Genomic DNA, 19,591 nt, shown 5'->3' on the forward strand with positions numbered 1-19,591 from the left:
TGTGCTTTCAGGTGTGGCGGACGAGGCCGCCCTCCAGGAAGAGCGCCTTCGCAGAGGCCAGAGCGCGCTGCCCTCCCAGCCGGCCAGCACCAGCGGCCCCTCGCCGAGGTCACACGGGCCGGCCGCTCTGCCCAAACACCAGTCTCCGCCCGTCTGCGAAGAGGAGGACGAGTCGGGCAGACAGCGGGCCGCCGGCAGCCCCTGGAACCCCTTCGTGCTCTCTGCAGGTGTGCAAAGGGGCACCGGTGTGGCGCGTCCCCACGGGGACGCCCCCCTTCCCTCCCAGGACCAGAGAGGACAGAGATCGTTGCTGTGCTGTTGTGTCCTGACCTGAGCCGGTGGGGGTCGGGCGGGGGCGGGCGCCCGGTGGCGGCAGGAGGGAGGCACCCGGCTCTCGACTCCCCTCCCGGGAGCTCCCCCCGCCCCCCCCCCCCCCCCCGATTAAAACGGGACGCCGGTGTTCCACGACGGTATGACGCGTGTTGTCTTGGGCAGAGGATGACACATTTTGCTTTTACCTTAAATGCTCCTTTCTGTGAGTTTCCACTACGTGCTTGAGCCTTCATAACTTAGGGGCGCACGCCGGGCCCCTCGCCACACCTGCAGGCATCCTGCGGCCTTGGGGAGGACACGTTTTGTGTTTGCTGCCTGCCCCTCGTGCCTTCGTCTGTTTCTGGTTGAGAACAGAGCACCCCGTGTGAGGGTCCTGATGCAGCCGTCCCCCCGGGCAGAGTGACCCCGTTTCTCCGGAGCCCTGGCTCTGCCCCCCTCCGGCTTCTTGACTTGCCGTGGGTCCTTGGGGCAAAGTCCCCGTGGAATTCTGGATTGCTTCTGCGGGTCCTGCTGTGCGTGTAGCTTTGATCCTGTGTTCCCAAGTCCAGCGTCCTTTTGGTTCGAAGCGTCTGTGGCCATCTTGGTTGTCACCACTGGAGGCGGCTGTGGTGACCGTAACAGACTGTGGTGGAGAAGACCTCCGTCCTTCCCCGGTGTCGCAGTGACACGAAGGCATGTGGCCAGGCTAATTCTGTGCGCCTCAGCAGGACGTGCCGTCACGGCCGGGAAGTAGAAGGATGAGCCTCGTCCCTTTTCTCCCCCAGAACTTTCTATCTGGGAATCGCACCCCTCCAGCCTCTCCGGGCCTCCTTGGATAAGGCGGAGGGGTGCGTCAGGGTTTTGAGGAGGACAGAAAGAACGTGCCATCCCCTCGAAGGCGCACGGGGCGTTGGACCGCAGCACAGTGCCACGCGGGGTGGTGCAGACCCGGCCGCCGGCTGGGCCGTGGCGCGGTGCTAGCACAGGCAGATGGACCGTTCGCAGACCTCCGCCTTTCCCTGTGTGATTGGAAGAAAGGGCTGTATGACTTCAGAACTCATTCTGCCTTGAGTGGGCCTGTGGACATTTTCCCGGGGTTGATGGTCAGCTCCTGATCTCCAGTGGTCTTAGGGCAGGCCGGGCGGGGGGCAGCGTGGGGGGTCTTTGGGCGTCTGGGCAAGGGGCTGAGCCGGCCGTTCGCTTTGCTTGAACACCTCACCCTTGGAACGGTGATTTATTGGGCTCTGTCGGGTCGTAAGGACACCATGAGCCTTCATACCGGGTCGGAACGTCCCAGTCCCCAAGAACGAGGTGCGCAGAGATGGGCCCCCCGGAGCCTCATTCAAGCAGACGGCCGGCTCCTGCGACAGGACGTCCGCCAGTAGACCAGGCCCGAAGGGAACATCCTGAGTTCAGAACGAGGCCCATCCTTACTAGGTGAAGCCGCCCACTGCTCTGGGTCCCCGAAGGCCACGCCTGCCGAGAGCACAATGAGTTACTGCTGCCGGAGAGTCGGGAGTTCGTTTCTTCCTGTAGAAGAAACGGCTGATTCTTGTCCCTGAGAACGTGAGGAGACGTTTTTGCCCGTTTGTACCATCGGGTCCCCACCAGGCGTTGTCGCGTGCGGAAAACTAGTTGCCTGATGATCCTTAGCACGAGTCTTTACGCAAAAGAGGCGGGTGACAGGACTTCCCTGGTCACCAGACCCTTTTCCTTGGCCACGGACGGGCTGGGAGGCTGTGTTCCTGGAGCTCCGCCCGTGTCCCCCCCCCCCCCCCCCCGAGGACTTTCTGATGCTCTTGGGCCACAGGGTGTGAGGTCTGGAAGCGTGTCAGAGTTAAACGCCCCGGAGGTGAAGACACGGTTCCTTGCAGACGTCTGGGGAGCTCACGCCAGGCGCTCTGGGTGACCTCCTTACTGGAGACGGTGTAGCCGCCCCCGAGGAAGGGTCCACAGACTGAGAAGAACGTGCGACAGAATCACACAGTTGGACGGGAAGCCGGCTCAGGGCCGCCTGCCACCTTCGGGTGCTTCCTGCCAGCAGGCTGCTTTGCTTCTCTGCACAGTCCTCTTGCGGCTCTGTGGCCGACGCTGCCAACTCGGACGCCAGCCAGTAATGAAGGCGGGCCCCTCCGGGAGCTCCCCACACCGCCCCGGGCAGGACTGCCAGTGCGCTCCGGGGGGGCCCGGGGGGCCGCAGGACAGCTTCCTGCCGCGTTTCCGAGCCTCCGGGAAATTCTTGTTAAGAACGGCGCATAATAAGGAGCATGGTTCCCCAGGAGCCCCTGCTCCGCACCTCGGGGCTGGAACCGCCGCTCCACGGAGGGGTCCCTCGGAGCCCGCTGGGAGGCAGCGCGGGGACGTGATCCTTTGAGGCTGTAGGCGAGCTCTCGCCGGACCCACGCTCCTCAAGACTCTGCGTGCGTCGTTTCTGGGAGGCTCTCCCTGTGGAGGACGATCTGATTCCGGGTGCGGACGCGGCGCTGGGACAGCAGTGTGGGCGCAGGGACGGGCGTGGCGGTCCTGTGGCCCCGGCTCCCGTGGGCGGAGCAGGTGCAGGGAGGTGCGGACCGGCCTGCCGCGTCCCCGTGTTGTTCGCGGTTCCGCGGAACGACAAGCCCCCGTCACACTCGCCCCTGCTTCATTTTGGAGGACACGGGCACCTCGTGTTGCCCCGTGTCGCCTGGAGCCGGTCAGTCCTAAGGTGTGGCTGAGCGTCTGTCCCGTGCGGATCCCCCGCGCCGCGGGTGCCCCAAGAGCATGGAACTGTGTGGAAGGAAAATTATCATTCAACAAGAAGAAGACTTCACGAACGAAAGAATAAACTTGACCGTTTTTCCCTTTTCCTTTGTTTGGCCTGCAGAAGGCGCCTTACCCAGGACGCTGTGGGACGCTTGGCTTTGCAGAGGGCAGTGTGGCACCGTGGGACGTGTGCCCTGCGTCTCACGCCCGCGTCCGCTTGGGCAGCTTGGGTGCGATACTAACCCAGGCGGCTAACCTGCTTCTCTGCCCGCAGCTCCCACCGGGGCTTTCAGACGTTTCTCTCTGGGGGGGGGGGGGGGTGTCTTACTGCGTCCTCGCTGCCTTGAGCTTCAGGTGGCCAAGGGGCCGTCTCCCGCAGGCTTTTCCCTGAACACAGGACCCGGTAAGAAACCGCCAGTGGCTCTTACGACGGCCCACGTGTACCCGATGCCCCGCAGACCCCGGCCGCGCTCACGTCATCTGTGCGGTGTGGTGGCTGTCGGCCTCCAACTCACACCCCTGCACGGGCGTCCCTCTGTTCTGCAGTTTCGATCCCTGAGCATCCGAGGGGGGTTTCTTTCCTCATAATCCCGCTCTGCTTTGTCTTGGGGGGGCCTCAGGGAAAGCTCGCTTTGCGGAGGTTAGGAGCTGACCTCCCACCGCCCTGCTGGGTGGTTGCCGACTCCCCTCAAGGTTTGCGCCATGGGTGTGGCTGGGGGGGGGACCTGGGAGGGGGCCTGCCCGTCAATGTGGAGCCTCCCCACCGCCCCGAGCACTTGGCTCCCTTGGTTGGAGCCCTGGGCATGCGTGCAGCTCCTGTGTAGACGTGTTTGAGTCAGGGCAGGGGGTTCCCATCCAGCATCTGTTCCCTTGCGTGATTCCAAAGAGGATCCCCAAGCAGACAGTGGCTGTTGGGGCAGATAAAACTTTCTTGGCTCAGCTCTGGGAACTTGCTTCCAGACCGACCAGAGAGCCCCCCGCCGGGCACCTTGAGGCTCTGCGACCGGTTTGCAGCGGTCTTCAAAAGGGGTGCTTGTGTGCAGTATGTGTGAGGGTCCTGGGGCCGCGAGGCCTCCGGCCGGTCAGTGTCCCATGTGCCCCAGGTGCACGGGCCAGGCACCTGCCGGGCGGGATGTGTTCAGCAGGGGCCGGTCGCAGGTGCACACGCGCCACATCCCCGAATCTTGTCATTTGAGCCGAAATCCCTTTAGTTTGTCTCAAGTTGCTGTTCTGTCATCCTAAAATTTAAAATGCCTGGTAGCAAGAGAGGCATTGTAATAGGGAATGGGAACGAGGAGTTGCCTCCCCGCCCCGTGCTGCAACCACAAGTGCCCTCTGGGAGAGGGGCTGGGGCTGCGGGGGCTTCGGGGACCCTTCTGGGTCAGGTGTTAGGGTTTCGTGACCGGACCAGGGGCACAGGCTCCCCGTGGTGGAGGCAGGAGAGCCTCACAGGCCCTGGCAGCCTGCCCCACGGCCCGCAGTGTTCTTCTGGGTCCTTCTCTCCGCCACCCTCGGTCGTCTCGGCGAAGGCGGCCCGGGCGGCGGCATTTGTCTCCCTTGGTGCTGGTGGGCTTCCCCGAGCCTCGGACAGGAGCACCTGTGTCTCGGTGGTAGGTCAGCACGTTCTTCTCCTTCTCCCTCTCGGGTTATTTTCCGAGTAACTGAGTCTGGCGGGCGGAGGGGAGGCCACCGTCCCCCTCTGCGCAAGGAGCCTCTGAGACGTTATGCCCACCGTGAGGCCGCGGCTCCTGCGCAAGGAGCCCTGCGGTCGGCCGGGCCTCCAGCCACGCACACGTGCGGCCCCTGGCCCCTCCTTCCTGCGTGTTCGTGGGGGCCCATTGTGGGAACCATTCCCTGTGGAGGTTCCTCCAGGAAGACCGGGTACCTCCGACCGGTAGTCACATCCGATACAGGACACGCCGACACGTCCCCAGACCGGCTCTGGTTCCCTGCTCGACTCTCGGGGCTGTTCTCCCTCCGTCGTGCCCTGGATCGTGGCGTTTGGGCCCCGTGCCCTGGACTCGCCTCAGGCGAGGTTGTGCGTGAGCCCCGCCCTCGCCCCACTGGGGGGTCAGCCCTTTGCCTTCGTCCCGCTCAGAACTCCGCGGCGGCTTTCCCAAATGCTTGGCCCGGGCCCGCGTGGTAGCCCCGGCGAGACACCGTGATGCCCGGGCTGCGGGGGAACGTGGCGGCTCACGTGGGTCGGTGAAGGCCTGGCCGCATAAATACAGCTTTCGTTACCTGGATCCGGCATCCAGCCCGCTTGCGGGCTCAGCCGAGGGCTCTTCTAGCTCGTTGACGGACCGACGAAGCGCCAGGTGCTTGGCCGCTTCCTTTCCGGCCCTTTGGACGAAACCTCGAGGGGGCGCCTCCCACACGTTAAGCAGTCGACACGGGAGAAGCGGAAGGTCCGCGTCCTCAGGCGAGACCTGGGGACGAACACCCCAGAGCCCACGGACACAAGCCCGGCCCACAGCAGGGCTTGTCCCGGCAGACGGGACTCGGGTCTGGCCAGTGCCGGAGGAAGCTTGTCCCCAGGGTGGAGTCAGCCCTGCCGGGTGGGGGTGCGAGGGTGCACAGGGGTGCGAGGGCCCAGGGGTGCAGGGGCACGGGCGTGAGGGCCGTGGAGGGGCGAGGGCACAGGGGTGAGGGCTGCGCAGGGGCAAGGGCCGTGTGGAGGCACAGGGGTGGGGGCTGCGCTGGGGCGAGGGCCTTGTAAAGGGTGCAGGGGTGTAGGCGCACAGGTGTGAGGGCTGTGTAGGGGTGCAGGCTGCCTAGGGGTCCAGAGGCGCAGGGGCGAGGGCCACGTAGGGATGTGGGGGTGCAGGAGTGAGGGCTGTGCGGGGCGCAGGGTGGGGTCGTCCTGGGGAGAAGTGGGGACAGCCCGACTGTCCGTGTTAACGTGGGTGAGTGTTTGGAAGCGCGTGCCTCTTGGTGGGGACGCCGCTGCCCTTCGGAACAGTGTTTCACAAGCCGTGTTTCCTTAGGACTCAAAGAAGGTGGCAAGAGGAAGAAGCCGAAGCAGAGGGACGAGTCCAAGAAGAAGAAATCGACCAAAGGCAAGCACTAGGCAGACTCGCGGCCGCGCGCCTGCTGCGGGAGCTGGCGCCCGGCCCTCCCCGTGCCGTAGTGCGAGGCGCGCACGGGTTAGGTAGCGGCACCGCTTGGCCACCGTCCCCACACCGCAGCTTCTTGGCTCGGGGACGGCAGGAGACGGGAGTGACGGTCGTGGGCGGAGCCTGTCCGCACTGTCCTCGCGTCTCCCGGCCCTGGCCCTCAATCCGACAGCGGCTCCCCTGAGGGGGTCGGGGACCCGGCTCCTTCCTTGCGACTGTCGAACACGATGCCGACTGCTGAGCTGTTGTAGCGTCAGAGGTGTGACTGGTGCAGGCGGGTGATGGAGTGTGTGTCCACGGAATGCCTTTCTCTCTTCCCGGCGGGAGAGTCCTTGGAGCTGGCACGTAGTTAGGGGCGGGTGACGTCGTCGCACATCCTGCATGGAGTCCGCACCCGCCAAGGGTCTTCCCTCCGGGTTACAGGGTGTCCCAGCCGCCTCCCTGGGGGCCCGTGGGTGAGTCTCTAGATACAAAGTCATTCCTTAAATTTACCGGAGTTTTAAGCTCCGAGGAGCCCAAACCTGACTTCGAATATTGTTTAGTTTTTGCAAATTCCATCTTTTTCTCTTGGACCCATGATTCTCCTTAGCACATGCACAGGACCCTGCAGAATTTTGTTTGGTAATCCCCTCTCTGCTCTTCGTTTGGGTCATTCTGGGGAGACACACGTGCGGTATTCACACACACACACACACACACACACACACACACACACACACTCAGATTGGAACGAGGGCGCTGAAGAAAATATTTCAGTTGTTAACATTGGCTCCTCTAAAAACATCGTTTATTTCCTAGCAGTTTTTTTCTGTCCACTTTCCTGCACTTACTTCTTTGCGTGATCAGCTGCTTCTTAACCCTTTGGTTCTACTGACTCGATCCGTGCCACGCCTAACCTTTTCTGCGCGCTTCCTGCCCAGGCCTTTCCTCCGTAACACAAGGGCCAGCTCACACCGCTTGGAAATGGGGGCTCGGGGCAGAGCTTTGACGTGGTGTGAGAATGCCGCTGTCGTGAATGTGGCAGCCAGCGGCCCCCGTGGCCCCTGTAGCCAGCCGCGTCATGGGCGTCGTGGGTGTGGAAGCCAGAAACGAGTGTAACTTTGCGACTCTGAGATGACTGTTAGGGGAGGGGTGCTTTGTTTTGTTTGGCTTTGGCAGGGAGGTGGTGTGGACTGGTATTACGGCTTACCGTGGAAAATGTACCCATGAAAACATACTGTATTTTAAGTGCTATCAGCAGAAATAAAACGTAAGCGCCGTCTTGGACTGCTGGCTTGCCGTCATCATTGACGTCCGCTAGTTACACCGTTATTAGCGATCGGAAAGAAAACCAGCCATAATTGTCATTTCAATCATGAAAGATAAAGTGGTAATTAGGGCAAGAACCTGGGTTGGGAGCTGCATTACTGTGAGATGAAGTGTTACTTTATTTATTTGTTTTAAAATTTTTATTTATTTTTGAAAGAGAGAGAGAGAACGTGGGGGGGAGGAACAGACAGAGAGGGAGACACAGAATCTGAAACAGGCTCCAGGCTCTAAGCTGTCAGCACAGAGCCCGACCTGGGGCTCGAACCCACGAACCACCAGATCATGACCCGAGCTGAAGTCGGGCGCTCAACCGACCGAACCCCCAGGCGCCCCTGAAATGTTAAAGACCACACTGCCGCTGATTGACCCTGTGGGAGCCCAGTGGCCTGGCTGGCAGCATGGGGGAAGCTGGGGAGGTGGGAGGCACGGACTGTTGCGACCTCCTGGCTTGGGGGTATGTCCTGATCCGGGTCCCGCTGCAAACCATGGGCTTCTGCCGTGGCCCCTGGCGGACCTGGAGCCTCTCCCAAGGGCGCGTTTGGCTCATGGGTGCATCTCAGGCACTTCCACACCAGAATTCGCTCTCGGTCCCTGGGGAGGGAGGTGGCTCAGCGGGCGCGAAGCAAGTTTCGCAGCCCTTGACCTCACTGCTTCAGCGCCGGTCGTGTGGGGGACAGCGTCTGTGTGGTGGCGTCTTCCAGCCACGCCTGGAACAAGCGTGCCACCCCTGCGGGCGGGCGGCCCACGTCCACAGGCCGTCCCCAGTAACGCTGCCCTCAGCGAGCAGAGGCCCACTGGCTGGGGGAGCTCGGTGAGTACCTGCTTCCCCGGCGGGGGCGGGGGGGACCACACAGCTGCCTGGGACGCACGGCGCCCCGAGGGCCCGGGGTGGGCTGGTGAGCGTGTGAGCTCACGCCATCACCCCTGCTCCACCGCCACCCAAGCAGGCTGCCATCCCGGGGGCCTGGGTGCCGGTGCCCGTGCTGGGGCCTGTGCTCAGAGCGGCCCTGCTGTCTGCTGACCTCCCGGAGGGGGCTCCTGGGCGCTGGGCCAACATCAAGGGTGATGGAGGGAGGGGGGGCCTGGCCTCTACCAGCATCCTCATCGAGAGGAGCCCCATTTGGGGACAGGGGGTGTGGGACCAGGTGGGGAGGTGGTCCTGGCCGCGAGGAACCCCCACATACTCCAGGGCCGTCCGCCCCCCCTGCCCCCACGTTAGCAGGATCAAGGGCTTTGAAGAAACACTTTATGTTGGTGCATGTTTATTTTGAAACCCTTGCGTATTCACAGGAAGTTGCACAGGCGGCACACAGGGGTCCCGTGTGGCCTCACCCGGTCCCCAGAGCCATGGGCCAGCATTAGACCGGGAAAATGACACGGTCCCCTCCGAGAAAGGTGAGACCGTGACGCTAACAATCACGGTCCCGGGGCTTCTGACTTGGCCCATCCCACCAGGCGCAGAACCTTCTGTCTGCTCACTCCTCCGAGGGCGCCTGCCCCCACGTTGCTGGGGCAAGAGTGAGGCCAGGCTCACGTGGTCCTCCAAGTAGGCCGTGGAGTCTGGGCGTCCCGTGTCTCCGGGCCTGGAGCTGCGGGGACAGGGCGGCAGGAGACGGCGACACGGGCATAGGGCCCCTTCCCAGGCCTCCCTGGTTTGGGTCTGCTTCACGCCTGTCCCTCCGGCTCCTACAGACCCTGCTGGCCGGGACCGGCACAGAGGGTCACCGCAAGTGTCCTATTCACTCTCGCCTGCTCCCGGAGAGCTACCTCATGCTTCCCGCTTCCTGGTGCTCCCCGTGGTGCTCCCCACTTTCCTGTCCCCACCTGCCCCCCCCCCACCCCTTTGAAGTGCCGTCCACATGGTTCTCAGCTGAATGGGGGATGGCCAAGAGCCCCCTCCCGGGGCTGTGCCCCCTGCAGCTGCCAGGGGGAAGGTTCTAGAACTTGACGTGGCGTGGGTGCTGAGGCAGGTGCCTCTGTCTCCTTGTCACCAGCTGAAGCGTCACCGTGGCCCAGCTCGAGACGCGCTCTTGGAGGGGCAGGCTGGCTCCTCGCTGCGCCCGACTCGCCGCTTCTCAGGTGGACCTGGACGCCATCGATGCTCGTCCCCAAACCAGTCCGGCGTCTGGTCACAAGTTAGGACTGTTCTCACAGGGGCACCGAGGCGGCCACCTCCCGAGGGATGGGGGTGTCACCGAAGATGCCCGCCCGCCCTCCATGCTGCAGCTCTGGCCCCCGCGTGGCTCCTGCACCCCCGGCCCGGGCGACGGACAGGCTAATCACTGCTGGCAGCAGCCGGTGCGTCAGCCTTCATTCTTTGCCTTTGTCTCTGAGGTTTTTATAGGTTTCGCTTGATCGACAGCATTCATTCTTAGTGAACAAACGGAAGTCAGCTTTTATGGCATGAAAATTGTTGTTTCTCTGACCGGCTAGCCATTACACGGTGACACAGGACCATGAATCTTCCTGTTCCTGAGAGTGAGTTTGATGTACGGGTGGCAGACAGCCGTCTGGTCTGGAAGGGTGGGGCTGCACTCACAGGAACCCTGGTTTTTCGCTGACTGAGGGCCCGATTTGGGGACATCCCCTCCCAGCTTGATGGAGCCCGGATGGGAGAGGGCCGGGGTGCGGGGGAGGGGTGGGACCCTCCAGTCCACTGCCTGCTCCCCGTTTCCCTGTACCGCTCTGCCTCCCCACCCCTCCCCCCGCCCTGCTCCCGTGACCCCAGGGCAGCAGGCCCCAGCCCAGCGGCCCTCAGGAGAGGGCAGGGCCGGCCTTCCATGAGGCCACAGTTCTCAGGGAGGCTTACGGTATCGGGACGCCGAGGGCGCTCGGCTTTCTCCTTGTCCTTTTACAAAGGAAGGCCCAGACCTCAGGATGTCCCAGTCGATTCCCAGAGGCCACAGAGCTGGGCACGGTGGCATCTGGCTGTTTGATGCCAGGCTTCTGCTCCTCCCGAGCAAACCCTAGGGACTGCATGCTTCCCTCCACACACACTGAGCATGCTCTCCGCTTTCTTGCATGGGGTGCTATGAAGACCAATTTTTCCAGGTCCGCTGTGGGTCTGTGAGGTGCATCTTGTATGGAAAATGCTGATAACGCCTCTCCTTCCCAGGGCTCTGGCTTTTTCCAAGGACAGACCCCACAGTGGCCGACTGCTTTCTCTTTCTGGTCTACCAGGGCACTTGGAGATTTTCAGTCTTGTCTTGCAGTCCGTCCACCGAAGCCACATCTCAGGACACCCTGGATCGCATCCCACCTGTCCAGAGGGATGCCAGCGTTGATGATTGTGACGAATGTGTGTGTTTAACCAGGGCTGTTCCAGGACTTGGAGTAATTCCAGGGTGCCGGCCTGGGCCTGGTGCGCATGCATGAGGGACGGCTCAGCAGAAAGCTCTGGCCTATGCACGCCCCATCCCACAGGAGAGCACTGAGGGTCCCCATGTGACGCCAGAAGCGTAGGATATGCCATGAGAGGGAGGTCATCTTACTCTTAGGGACCAGAGACATGAAAATCCTTTGGGAGAAACTGAGGGGCCATACAGATAGGACGAGAAGGCAACACAACTGCTCCACATTCGCGTTTCCCAGGGTAACTGCAGGCCTAATTTCCGGATGACCAACAAAGGCAGGAAACCAGGTCACCCTTCTCTCTTCCTGGGCCAGCTTCTGCCACCAACTCCTTCCAGGTCCCCACTGCCATTGGTCTAGTGGAGGAGAGGCCACCAACAATGAGTCAGTCTACCCATCCACCGATGCACCCATCTATCCATCCACCCATCATCATCTGTCCATCCATCCATCCACCCACCCATCATTCATCTGTCCATCTATCCATCCACTTAGCCACCCATTATCTATCCATCCACTCATGCATCCATCCATTCATCCACTCATGCATGCATCCATTCATCCATCCATCATTCCACCATCCATCCATGCACCTATCCATTTACTCATCTGTCCATCTATCCATCCACTCATCCATCCACTCACCCACCATCCATCCATCCCATTGTCTATTCATCCACTTATCCATCCACCCACCCACCATCCATCCACCCATCCCATTGTCCATTCATCCATCCATCCACCTATCCACCCACCTGTCCACCCATCCACTCATGCATGCATGCATCCATTCATCCGTCGATCCACCCATCCATCCATGCACCCATCCATCTACTCATCCATCCATCTGTCCACCCACTCATCCATCTACCCATCCACCATCCATCCATCCAGTCCATCCATCCAATCCATCCATCCATCCATCCATCCATCCATCCATCCCATTGTCTGTCCATTCACTCATCTATCCATGCCATTGTCCATCCATCCACCCGTCTACTATCCATCCATCCATCCATCCATCCATCCATCCATCCATCAATCCTGTTGTCCATCCATCCATCCTTCCACCATCCATCCACGCACCTATCCACTTATCCGTCCTTTTATCCATCCATCCATCCATCCATCCATCCATCCATCCATCCACTCACCCATCTATTCATCCCATTGTCTATCCATTTATCTACCTAGCCACCTACCCACCCACCCACCCACTATCCATCCATCCATCCACCTATCCACCCACCTATCCATCCATCCTCCCATCCACTGATGCATGCATGCATCCGTTCATCCATCTATGCATCCACCCATTTGTCCATCCATCCATTTACCCACCCACCATCCGTCCATCCCATTGTCCGTCCATCCATCCATCCATCCACTGTCCGTCCATCCACTATCCATCCATCCACTATCCATTCTTTCATCCATCCATCCATCCATCCATCCCATTGTCTGTCTGTCCGTCCATCCATCCATCCATCCATCCAACCCATCCATCTATCCACTCACCCATCCACCCATGCATCCATCCATCATCCATCCACCAGTCCATCTACCCACCGTACACCCACCCGTTGTCCACCCACCTAATGCACACTGTGTCCCACATGTGTGAAGCATGTTGGAGACATAGCTGTATGAGTTGCACCCCCACCCTGCAGAGGGGACAAGAAGTGATGCCCCCTGTCCCCAGGCAGGATAAGTCACCCCTAGCCCTACCCTTGGTACGCCCCCAGTTATGGCCTCAGTGCAGGAGGAATTCAGAGGGGCACTGCTGGTGGGGGATTGGGGAGCTTTGCAGGTGGGTTTTGGAGGGCGGAGGCAGCCAGGCACATGTTGAGGAAGGGAGAACGGCCTAAACCAAGGTGTGGGACGCAGGCTGAACCCGAAGGAGGGGAGGATTTGGGGCGGAGCAGGAGGAGGTGAGGCTGCTGGAGGGGTGGGGCGGGAAGGGCGGGTTGAGGCAGCCTCCGGCAACAGCTGGTTTGGACTTGGTGCTGAGGGCAGAGCACGTGGCGTCGCGGGAGCCCGGCAGGGCCAGCCTGGCCTGGATGCAGACGGTTCCCAGGAGAGGACGGTTGGCTGCCACTTTCCTGCCGGGCTCGAGGGCTGGGCTGCCATCAGCAGTGGGGGGTTGGGCCAGTGACGGGCCTGGCCTGAGGACCGCGTCCATGGTGAGCAGTGGTCACGTGTCACTTGGCGGATCTTCTCCCACCTGATGGTGGCTGTCACTTGATAGGATCACCCTTGGGTCTGGGAGTCCCGAGGCCTTGCTTCCTGTCATTCACCCGCCTGGATCAGGGCTTAGGGAGCAGCCAGTGAGGAGCCAGCCCAGAGTCTCAGCCTGTGAGAGTGTGCATAGGTCCTCACTGACCACCTGGCAGGACAGACGAGGCCCCACGCGGCCTGCTGTCCCTGCTCTAGGCGGGTCCCACACCGTCCACCTCAGGTGCGTGCTGAGCAAGGCTGGAGTCGTGATGGAAGCAGCAGCAGGGGTGGGCTGACTGCTCTGAAGAGAAGGCACCGAACGCAGAGCCGTCTGAGGGACAAATTCATTGCTCCCGGGCACAGGACCAGTTGGGCCACGAGGCCGTCCTCGCTGAGTCTGGTACGGTCTCCTGCTACCCCCAGTTGGCCACAGCTGACTGCCTGCCCAGCCCTTCCCCAAGATGCCATGGCATCTGCAGGGGTTGATGGTGGCCCCAGAAATGTATGTCCACATCCTAACCCGGGACCTGTCATTGTCACCTTGTGTGGAAACCGGGTCTTTGTGGCCACAATTCCAGCTGAGGCTCTTGAGATCGTCAGGATCGTTAGGATGGCCCTAAATCCAGTGACAGGTGTACTAGGAAGGAGAGGGGGATATGAGACACAGACCCTGACAGGAGGCGGCCACGTGGAGACTGAGGCTGAGACCCGGTGACATCGCCACGAGCCCGGAGATGCCTGGGGCCCCCAGGAGCAGGAAGAGGCAGGAAGGGGGAGCTTCAGACGCCTGGATCTCAGACCACCCAGACTCCAGACCTGCTCAGGGATAGCAGGGGGGTGAGCCTGCGTGAGCGCGCAGCCCGTGGCGTTTGTTAGGGCCACCCCAGAGGCTGACGCCATCTGACCGCAAACCGGTAGGAGGAAGGACCCTGCTCTCAGAGATTCGTCTCCGGATGTGGATTCCGTGGCCAAATACTTGAGCGTCCCAACTTTAAAACCCCAGATCAAACGTTTCCTGGAAGATTCCATGTATCTATGTAGCTTAGTGGGACTTTTTCTTTACGAAGGACCTCACAAAGGAAAATGGCCACCTAAACACAGCGAGTCAATGTGGAGCATTTGGAGATGGTGTCTTATGCTGCGGTATTTTCTGTGGCCACAGGAGGGCGCCTCCATAAAGGAAAACAGGACTGGACAGAAGATCCACCCCTGCCCCGCACACGTGTCCGACGCACGCATACGCTCACACGCACGCACACTTGTCACACGCACACACGCACATGTGCACACACAGAGTAAATTAGCCTTAAACCCTAATGTTCAAATTAATCAAGACTCAAATGGGTTGGAGGGGGAGGGGACCAAAGCCGATACCTTATCCCCCGCCCCCCCCCCCCCAATAGAGCAAAATAGTTTCGCTGGAGAGTGGGGCGTTTCTCTTGTTGAGCATTTACCATCTAGTCTCATAACCTTATAAATAACACGTCAAAGGATTCACAAGAACACAGTTTGAAAAGATAAAATTAGGCCGTACCAGAAGTTTGGGGTTTTTTCCCTACACCCACATGCCAAGAACATTCCCACATTTTTTACCCCGGTGACATCTGACAAATGGTAATTTGTGGTTTCCTGGACTAACAGGGAAAAATAAGACCTGTCGTCAGTGTTTCTAGCTCCTTCTCTGTCTCGTAAGCCGTAGGACTCCAGCCGGTGGACCTGGCCCTCAATCGGTGGAGACGGGCAAAGAGCAGGTCTGTGCCGGAGCCCTGACGCCCGAGAGCAGACCGAGTCGTTTCAAGTTCGTGCGGCAGGACCGGTCCCGGAACTGCTTGGGAGCCCTCGGTGTGAGGCGTAGCTGTCTCGTTGTCTAGACTTTCACAACTAGTAATAATACCCTGGTAAATAGTGCAAGTGTTCATTTCCCCTCCGCTTTTGTTTCTTACCTGAGTACATGGTGTCTTTCATTCCCAACACTTCGTAACGTCAAAGATGTGACTTCTGGTGTCCCCCACCGCCCTTCCCTTCCTGCCAAATCCTTATGGAAACCAAGGCAAAAAAAAAAAAAAAAAAAAAAAAAAAAAAATTCAAGCTGCTGGAAAAGGTAAAATAAAGGGAAAGAAAGCAAAGGTGAAGTCCCAGGCTATCCCGATACCAGTAATGCTCCAGGGAAAGCCGTCAGTCTGTCCTCACCCCCCAATTCCTGCTTAAAACCCACAAGGAGGACTTTGAAACATGTTACGTGCTCGGATGTGCCTGCCGTGGCCTCTTCCTCGCAAAACAAAATCTCCCGTCAATACCCACGAAAACCCACCGTTGTCACCAGCCCGTCTGGGTAAACACATTCTTCTCGTTTTGCTTGGTTTCCGTTTCGTTAAGCATTACGCTTCAGATGGTTTGAACTGAAAGTAGCAATATATTATCGTAACGGGGGGGGGGGGCAGTGCACACGTGCTTCTCTGTAGCTGTAAAAAACATGCTTCATTTGGGAGTGGGCAGGCCTCCCCGGCAACACTCTTCCAGCTCCCCAATCTGGTGTTTGTGTTCTGAACGGGTTAGGTATCAAGAGGCCGTAATGTGGTCACAATGCAAAACATACATATCTATAGATATCTAGCACTAGAAATCAGAAAATAAGTTTTGTCTAGAGACAAATTAATCTTTCCACCCCTTTTATGGACTCTTCAATCTGCTTTAATCTTTAGGTGCACTGACAAATACTTAGCTGTAACTACAAAGCATCCGGGGAGAATATAAGCATGAGTCAGACTTGCCAGCTAAATACATTTCATTAGAGGTGATGGACAACCAGCTGCCTTTCCGATCGGGAGGCTGCCTTTTCACACATGGACTTTTATTTCTTACGTATAATGTCTGTAGTTTAACATGGCTTTTGAATGGAGCGTCTGTAGTCAGATCAGAATAACGGGACCCACCCCACGCTGCTCACTGGCTAATGTGAACTTCCTTCCGCATACACCTCACCTTTGTGCTCTAGATTTGCCAGAAGGGACACTGGACTCTTGGCACAGGTTACGTTTATCATAGGCAGCTTAGAAGGAGTTGGGATTAATTAGGGAATGCCTCCAACGTCAGACCTCAGATGAAACTGCAAAACAGAAGTTGTTAGTCTTTAGCAAGTAAGCATCTCGTAGAGTAAGATCCCTTGAATGAAATGGTAATTGATATATATACTTTCATGAGGACGCAGATTAACACTCCAGACGTTTAAAATTTGATGCAAATAGCGGCGTATTATAGCTGCCGCAAAAAATCATAGAATTTGACGTCTGGAGCATTACCACAGGATGACAGAGCGGTCAGTTAAAATACAGTGTTGCTAAAGGTGTGCGTGGGGATTTAACCCTGTCAGTTGATTGCGTTTTAAAAGCCGTTACCGAGAGTTCAGTATGATTGGAAAACCTTGAAGGCTGACTTAAAAATCTAGGAATCTCTGACGCAAGTGGTCACGCTGGTGTGACGGGCCCTGGGCAGCCAGCTCGGGGTCACGGCCCTCAGGGCGGCTGGTCCTCGTCGGTCACCCACCATCTGCAGTGATTCACAGGAATACAGTTACCAGGAATTTGAGGGATTTCCCTGAACTGGGAGTCTCGTCTCCTTTCTACATTTGATTCCGATGACACAGTGTGTGTTTCGATGCACTCATGTTCACAGGGTCGACACGAGGGATGGCAAGCCCCGGACGGCACCTGGGGGCGCACCTGCCGTCCCCCTCTCTTTTCCAGTTTTTGGTTGAAAACGCATCTTTTTCGGTGTGGAAGGGGTGTGGTAGGTGTAAGAAATGTGTGTCTGGAAAACGATCTGCTGATTCTGAAGCGACAACGGGGCGGGGCGCCCGCCGTCCACACCGTCGGGGGAGGCGGTCTGTGGCTGCGGGAGCCCTGGCCGTGGTGCTGGCGGCTCCTGTGCATCTGGCCCCTCACTCTGCCCACAGAGGGCCCACCGCGTCCGCTCGCACTCAGGGCCGCTGGGGCCCCCGGAGAACCTGAGGATGGAAGAACGGGGGTCTTCGGAGCTACACCTGGTTTGGTCTGCGGGACGGTCTTCCAAAACCCCCCTGAGGCCCGGGGGCCCCTGCTGCCCTTCCGGGAGGGGGCTGGGTGGCGACGTCCCCATTGGAGCCTGTCACGTCCTCCACAACAAAGATCGGGTGAAGTCCTGACCCCCAGAGTCTGTGAAAGTGGCCTCACGGCAAGATCAGAGTGACGGAGCCAGAGCGGCCCAGGTCCCATGCCCGCTGCTCTGATGCAAAGGCCACGTGACAGGGGAGGCCGAGGTGGAGTGACAGGGCCAGAGCTGAGCGTCGCCGGCAGCAGCGGGAGGCGGGAAGGGCCTGCTGGAACCTCTGGGGGTCTCAGACTTCTGGCCTCCAGACTGAGCGGGACATTTCTGTCCCTGTTTCAGTGGCCCAGTCTGTGGTGCTGTGCTGTGGTGGCTCCGATGGATCAGGATGCAGGGCTCAGGGCGCAGGGCTCAGGGTGCAGGCTCGGGGCTCAGGGTGCTGGGTGCAGGCCACAGGGCTCAGGAAGCAGGGCTCAGGGTGCAGGGTGCCAGGGCTCAGGGTGCAGGGTTCAGGGCTCAGGGTGCAGGGCACAGAGCTCAGTGAGCAGGGCTCAGGGTGTGGGCTCAGGGTGCTGGGTCCTGGGCTGGGTGCAGGGCTCAGCTGGGTGCACCCAGGGTGCTGGGTGCAGGGTGCAGGGCTCAGGGAGCAGGGCTCAGGGTGCAGGCTCAGGGCTCAGGGTGCTGGGTGCAGGGCACGAGGCTCAGGAAGCAGGGCTCAGGGTGCAGGGCACAGAGCTCAGTGAGCAGGGCTCAGGGTGTGGGCTCAGGGTGCTGGGCACAGGGCTCAGGGTGCTGGGTCCTGGGCTCACAGCTCAGGGCTCAGCACGTAGGGGGCAGGGCACAGGGTGCAGGGCTCAGGGCAGGGCTCAGCACGCAGGGGGCAGGGCTCGGCGCACCGGGGGAAGGGCTCAGGGCCTAGGGCGCAGGGCGCAGAGTTGGTCTCTGGAGGCTCTGGTTTTGTTGGGGCATATTTGCATTGGGGACGAGGGTCGAGGGTCGTTTCCTTTGGCGACTCTGCTCATTGTGCCCCATGGTGGTTTTATCACCGCTTTTCCCTGGATGCTCACACTCTCTTGAGAGGTGTTTTCTGTTCTGCTCAGCCCACACCCTAGAGAAAGTGCCAGATGGAGGCGAAAGGCGAGCGGGAGCAGGCTTATGCACTCCAGTTTTGAGGCCACATCCATGGGCCTGGGGCTCGTTTGGGGCCTGGCCAACGGGCTACACATCCCTCGTGTCTGCCTGGCGGGCATCTCCCTGGCGCCCCTTCGTCAGTGCTGGGACAACAAAAGGCATCTCCTTGAGGCCTCCTTGGGTGCCCTCTCAACGTGTGCACAGGTGGGCGTGGGAGGGGACCCTGGCCTTTAGGGCCGCTTAGGTTGCCGGAACATGACCCGCTGAGGAACGGGGAACATGCGTTTGTCAGTGATCATTGAAATAGACGGTCGTAGGTCTTTTAAGAAAAGTTGAACTGGACGATTTTCTTCAGTTTTAACTTACGTTTTTAAAAAATACTTTTTTTTTTTTAAGTTCACGTATTTATTTTTGAGAGACAGAGAGACAGAGCATGAGCAGGGGAGGGGCAGGGAGAGAGGGAGACGCAGAATCTGAAACGGGCTTCAGGCTCTGAGCTATTAGCACAGAGCCCAACACGGGGCTGGAACCCACAAACTGTGAGATCATGACCTGAGCCAAAGTCGGACGCTTAACTGACTGAGCCACCCAGGCACCCCTAACTTATGTTCTTAAATGAAAAATCATGAGATGTATCTTTATCAGGTCACTAGGCAGCTGAACCCGGAAGCCGAGGAAGGAGAGGTTTGAGGGACGTTGTGGTCCGGGTGGGGACGCGGCAGGAGTGGGGGCAGATCCTGGGTGTCCCTCCCCAGCGGCGCTGGGGGGCCTGTCCTTCTCACTGAGACTATCACTGATTCAGCGCAGGTGGCCTTGGGGAGGGCTTGGGTCAGGCACCGGCTGCCCGCCTGTTGTTAGGGCACCGTTTTCCCATTTGGGAGTAATTTGGGCTTGAGAGATCACATTCAGTAGGGAAATTCACTCATCAGTTTGCTGGCTCCTTACCTTTGCTCTGGGCTTCTGTCTCGTGGGGCAGTGGGGACCCTGCGTGTCCCTGGTGTCTCCGTAGTCAGGAAAAGGGGGAGAAGTGGGCGGAGTCTCCTGGAGAGGCCCCCCCAGTGGCCACCCTTGTGGGCAGAACCAGGCAAGGGGAGGTGTGCCCGAGGGGGGTGGCCAGGGGCAGCAGGCCTTAGGGCACGTCCCGACCGGGTTTCTAAAACGCTTTTTATTGAAGAATAACCCACATACCAGAAAATACACACAGCAAAGGGTGCAGCCCACGCAATTTTCATGCGGAGCAACCAGCACCCAGGACCAGAGGCCGAGAGCGCCCGGGCCTCGGCCAGCAGCAGGGACGCGCTCAGTCTGTTCTCTACTTCAGTGGGATCGCCCGC

The 19,591-nt window shown here is 59.5% G+C and overlaps 1 protein-coding gene across 5 annotated transcripts in view; it reads left to right on the top strand.

Moving 5' to 3' along the window:
* The window catches only part of DNAJB6 (DnaJ heat shock protein family (Hsp40) member B6), a 67,640-nt gene extending 60,204 nt beyond the window's left edge, over nucleotides 1–7,436 (top strand). For 4 of the 5 annotated variants that reach the window (XM_045496326.1, XM_045496329.1, XM_045496327.1 and 1 more), the window contains exons 9-10: nucleotides 12–227; nucleotides 6,042–7,436. In XM_045496326.1, the coding sequence (XP_045352282.1) occupies nucleotides 12–227; nucleotides 6,042–6,124 (299 nt within the window). In that variant the 3' untranslated portion in view covers nucleotides 6,125–7,436. Of the gene's footprint in view, nucleotides 1–11; nucleotides 228–6,041 lie in introns of those variants that run through there. The other variant, XR_006716693.1, reaches the window with a different exon arrangement.
* The last annotated feature ends 12,155 nt before the right edge of the window (nucleotides 7,437–19,591 follow it).

This window comes from Leopardus geoffroyi, chromosome A2, assembly GCF_018350155.1.
Source record: "Leopardus geoffroyi isolate Oge1 chromosome A2, O.geoffroyi_Oge1_pat1.0, whole genome shotgun sequence".
Lineage (NCBI taxonomy): Eukaryota > Metazoa > Chordata > Mammalia > Carnivora > Felidae > Leopardus > Leopardus geoffroyi.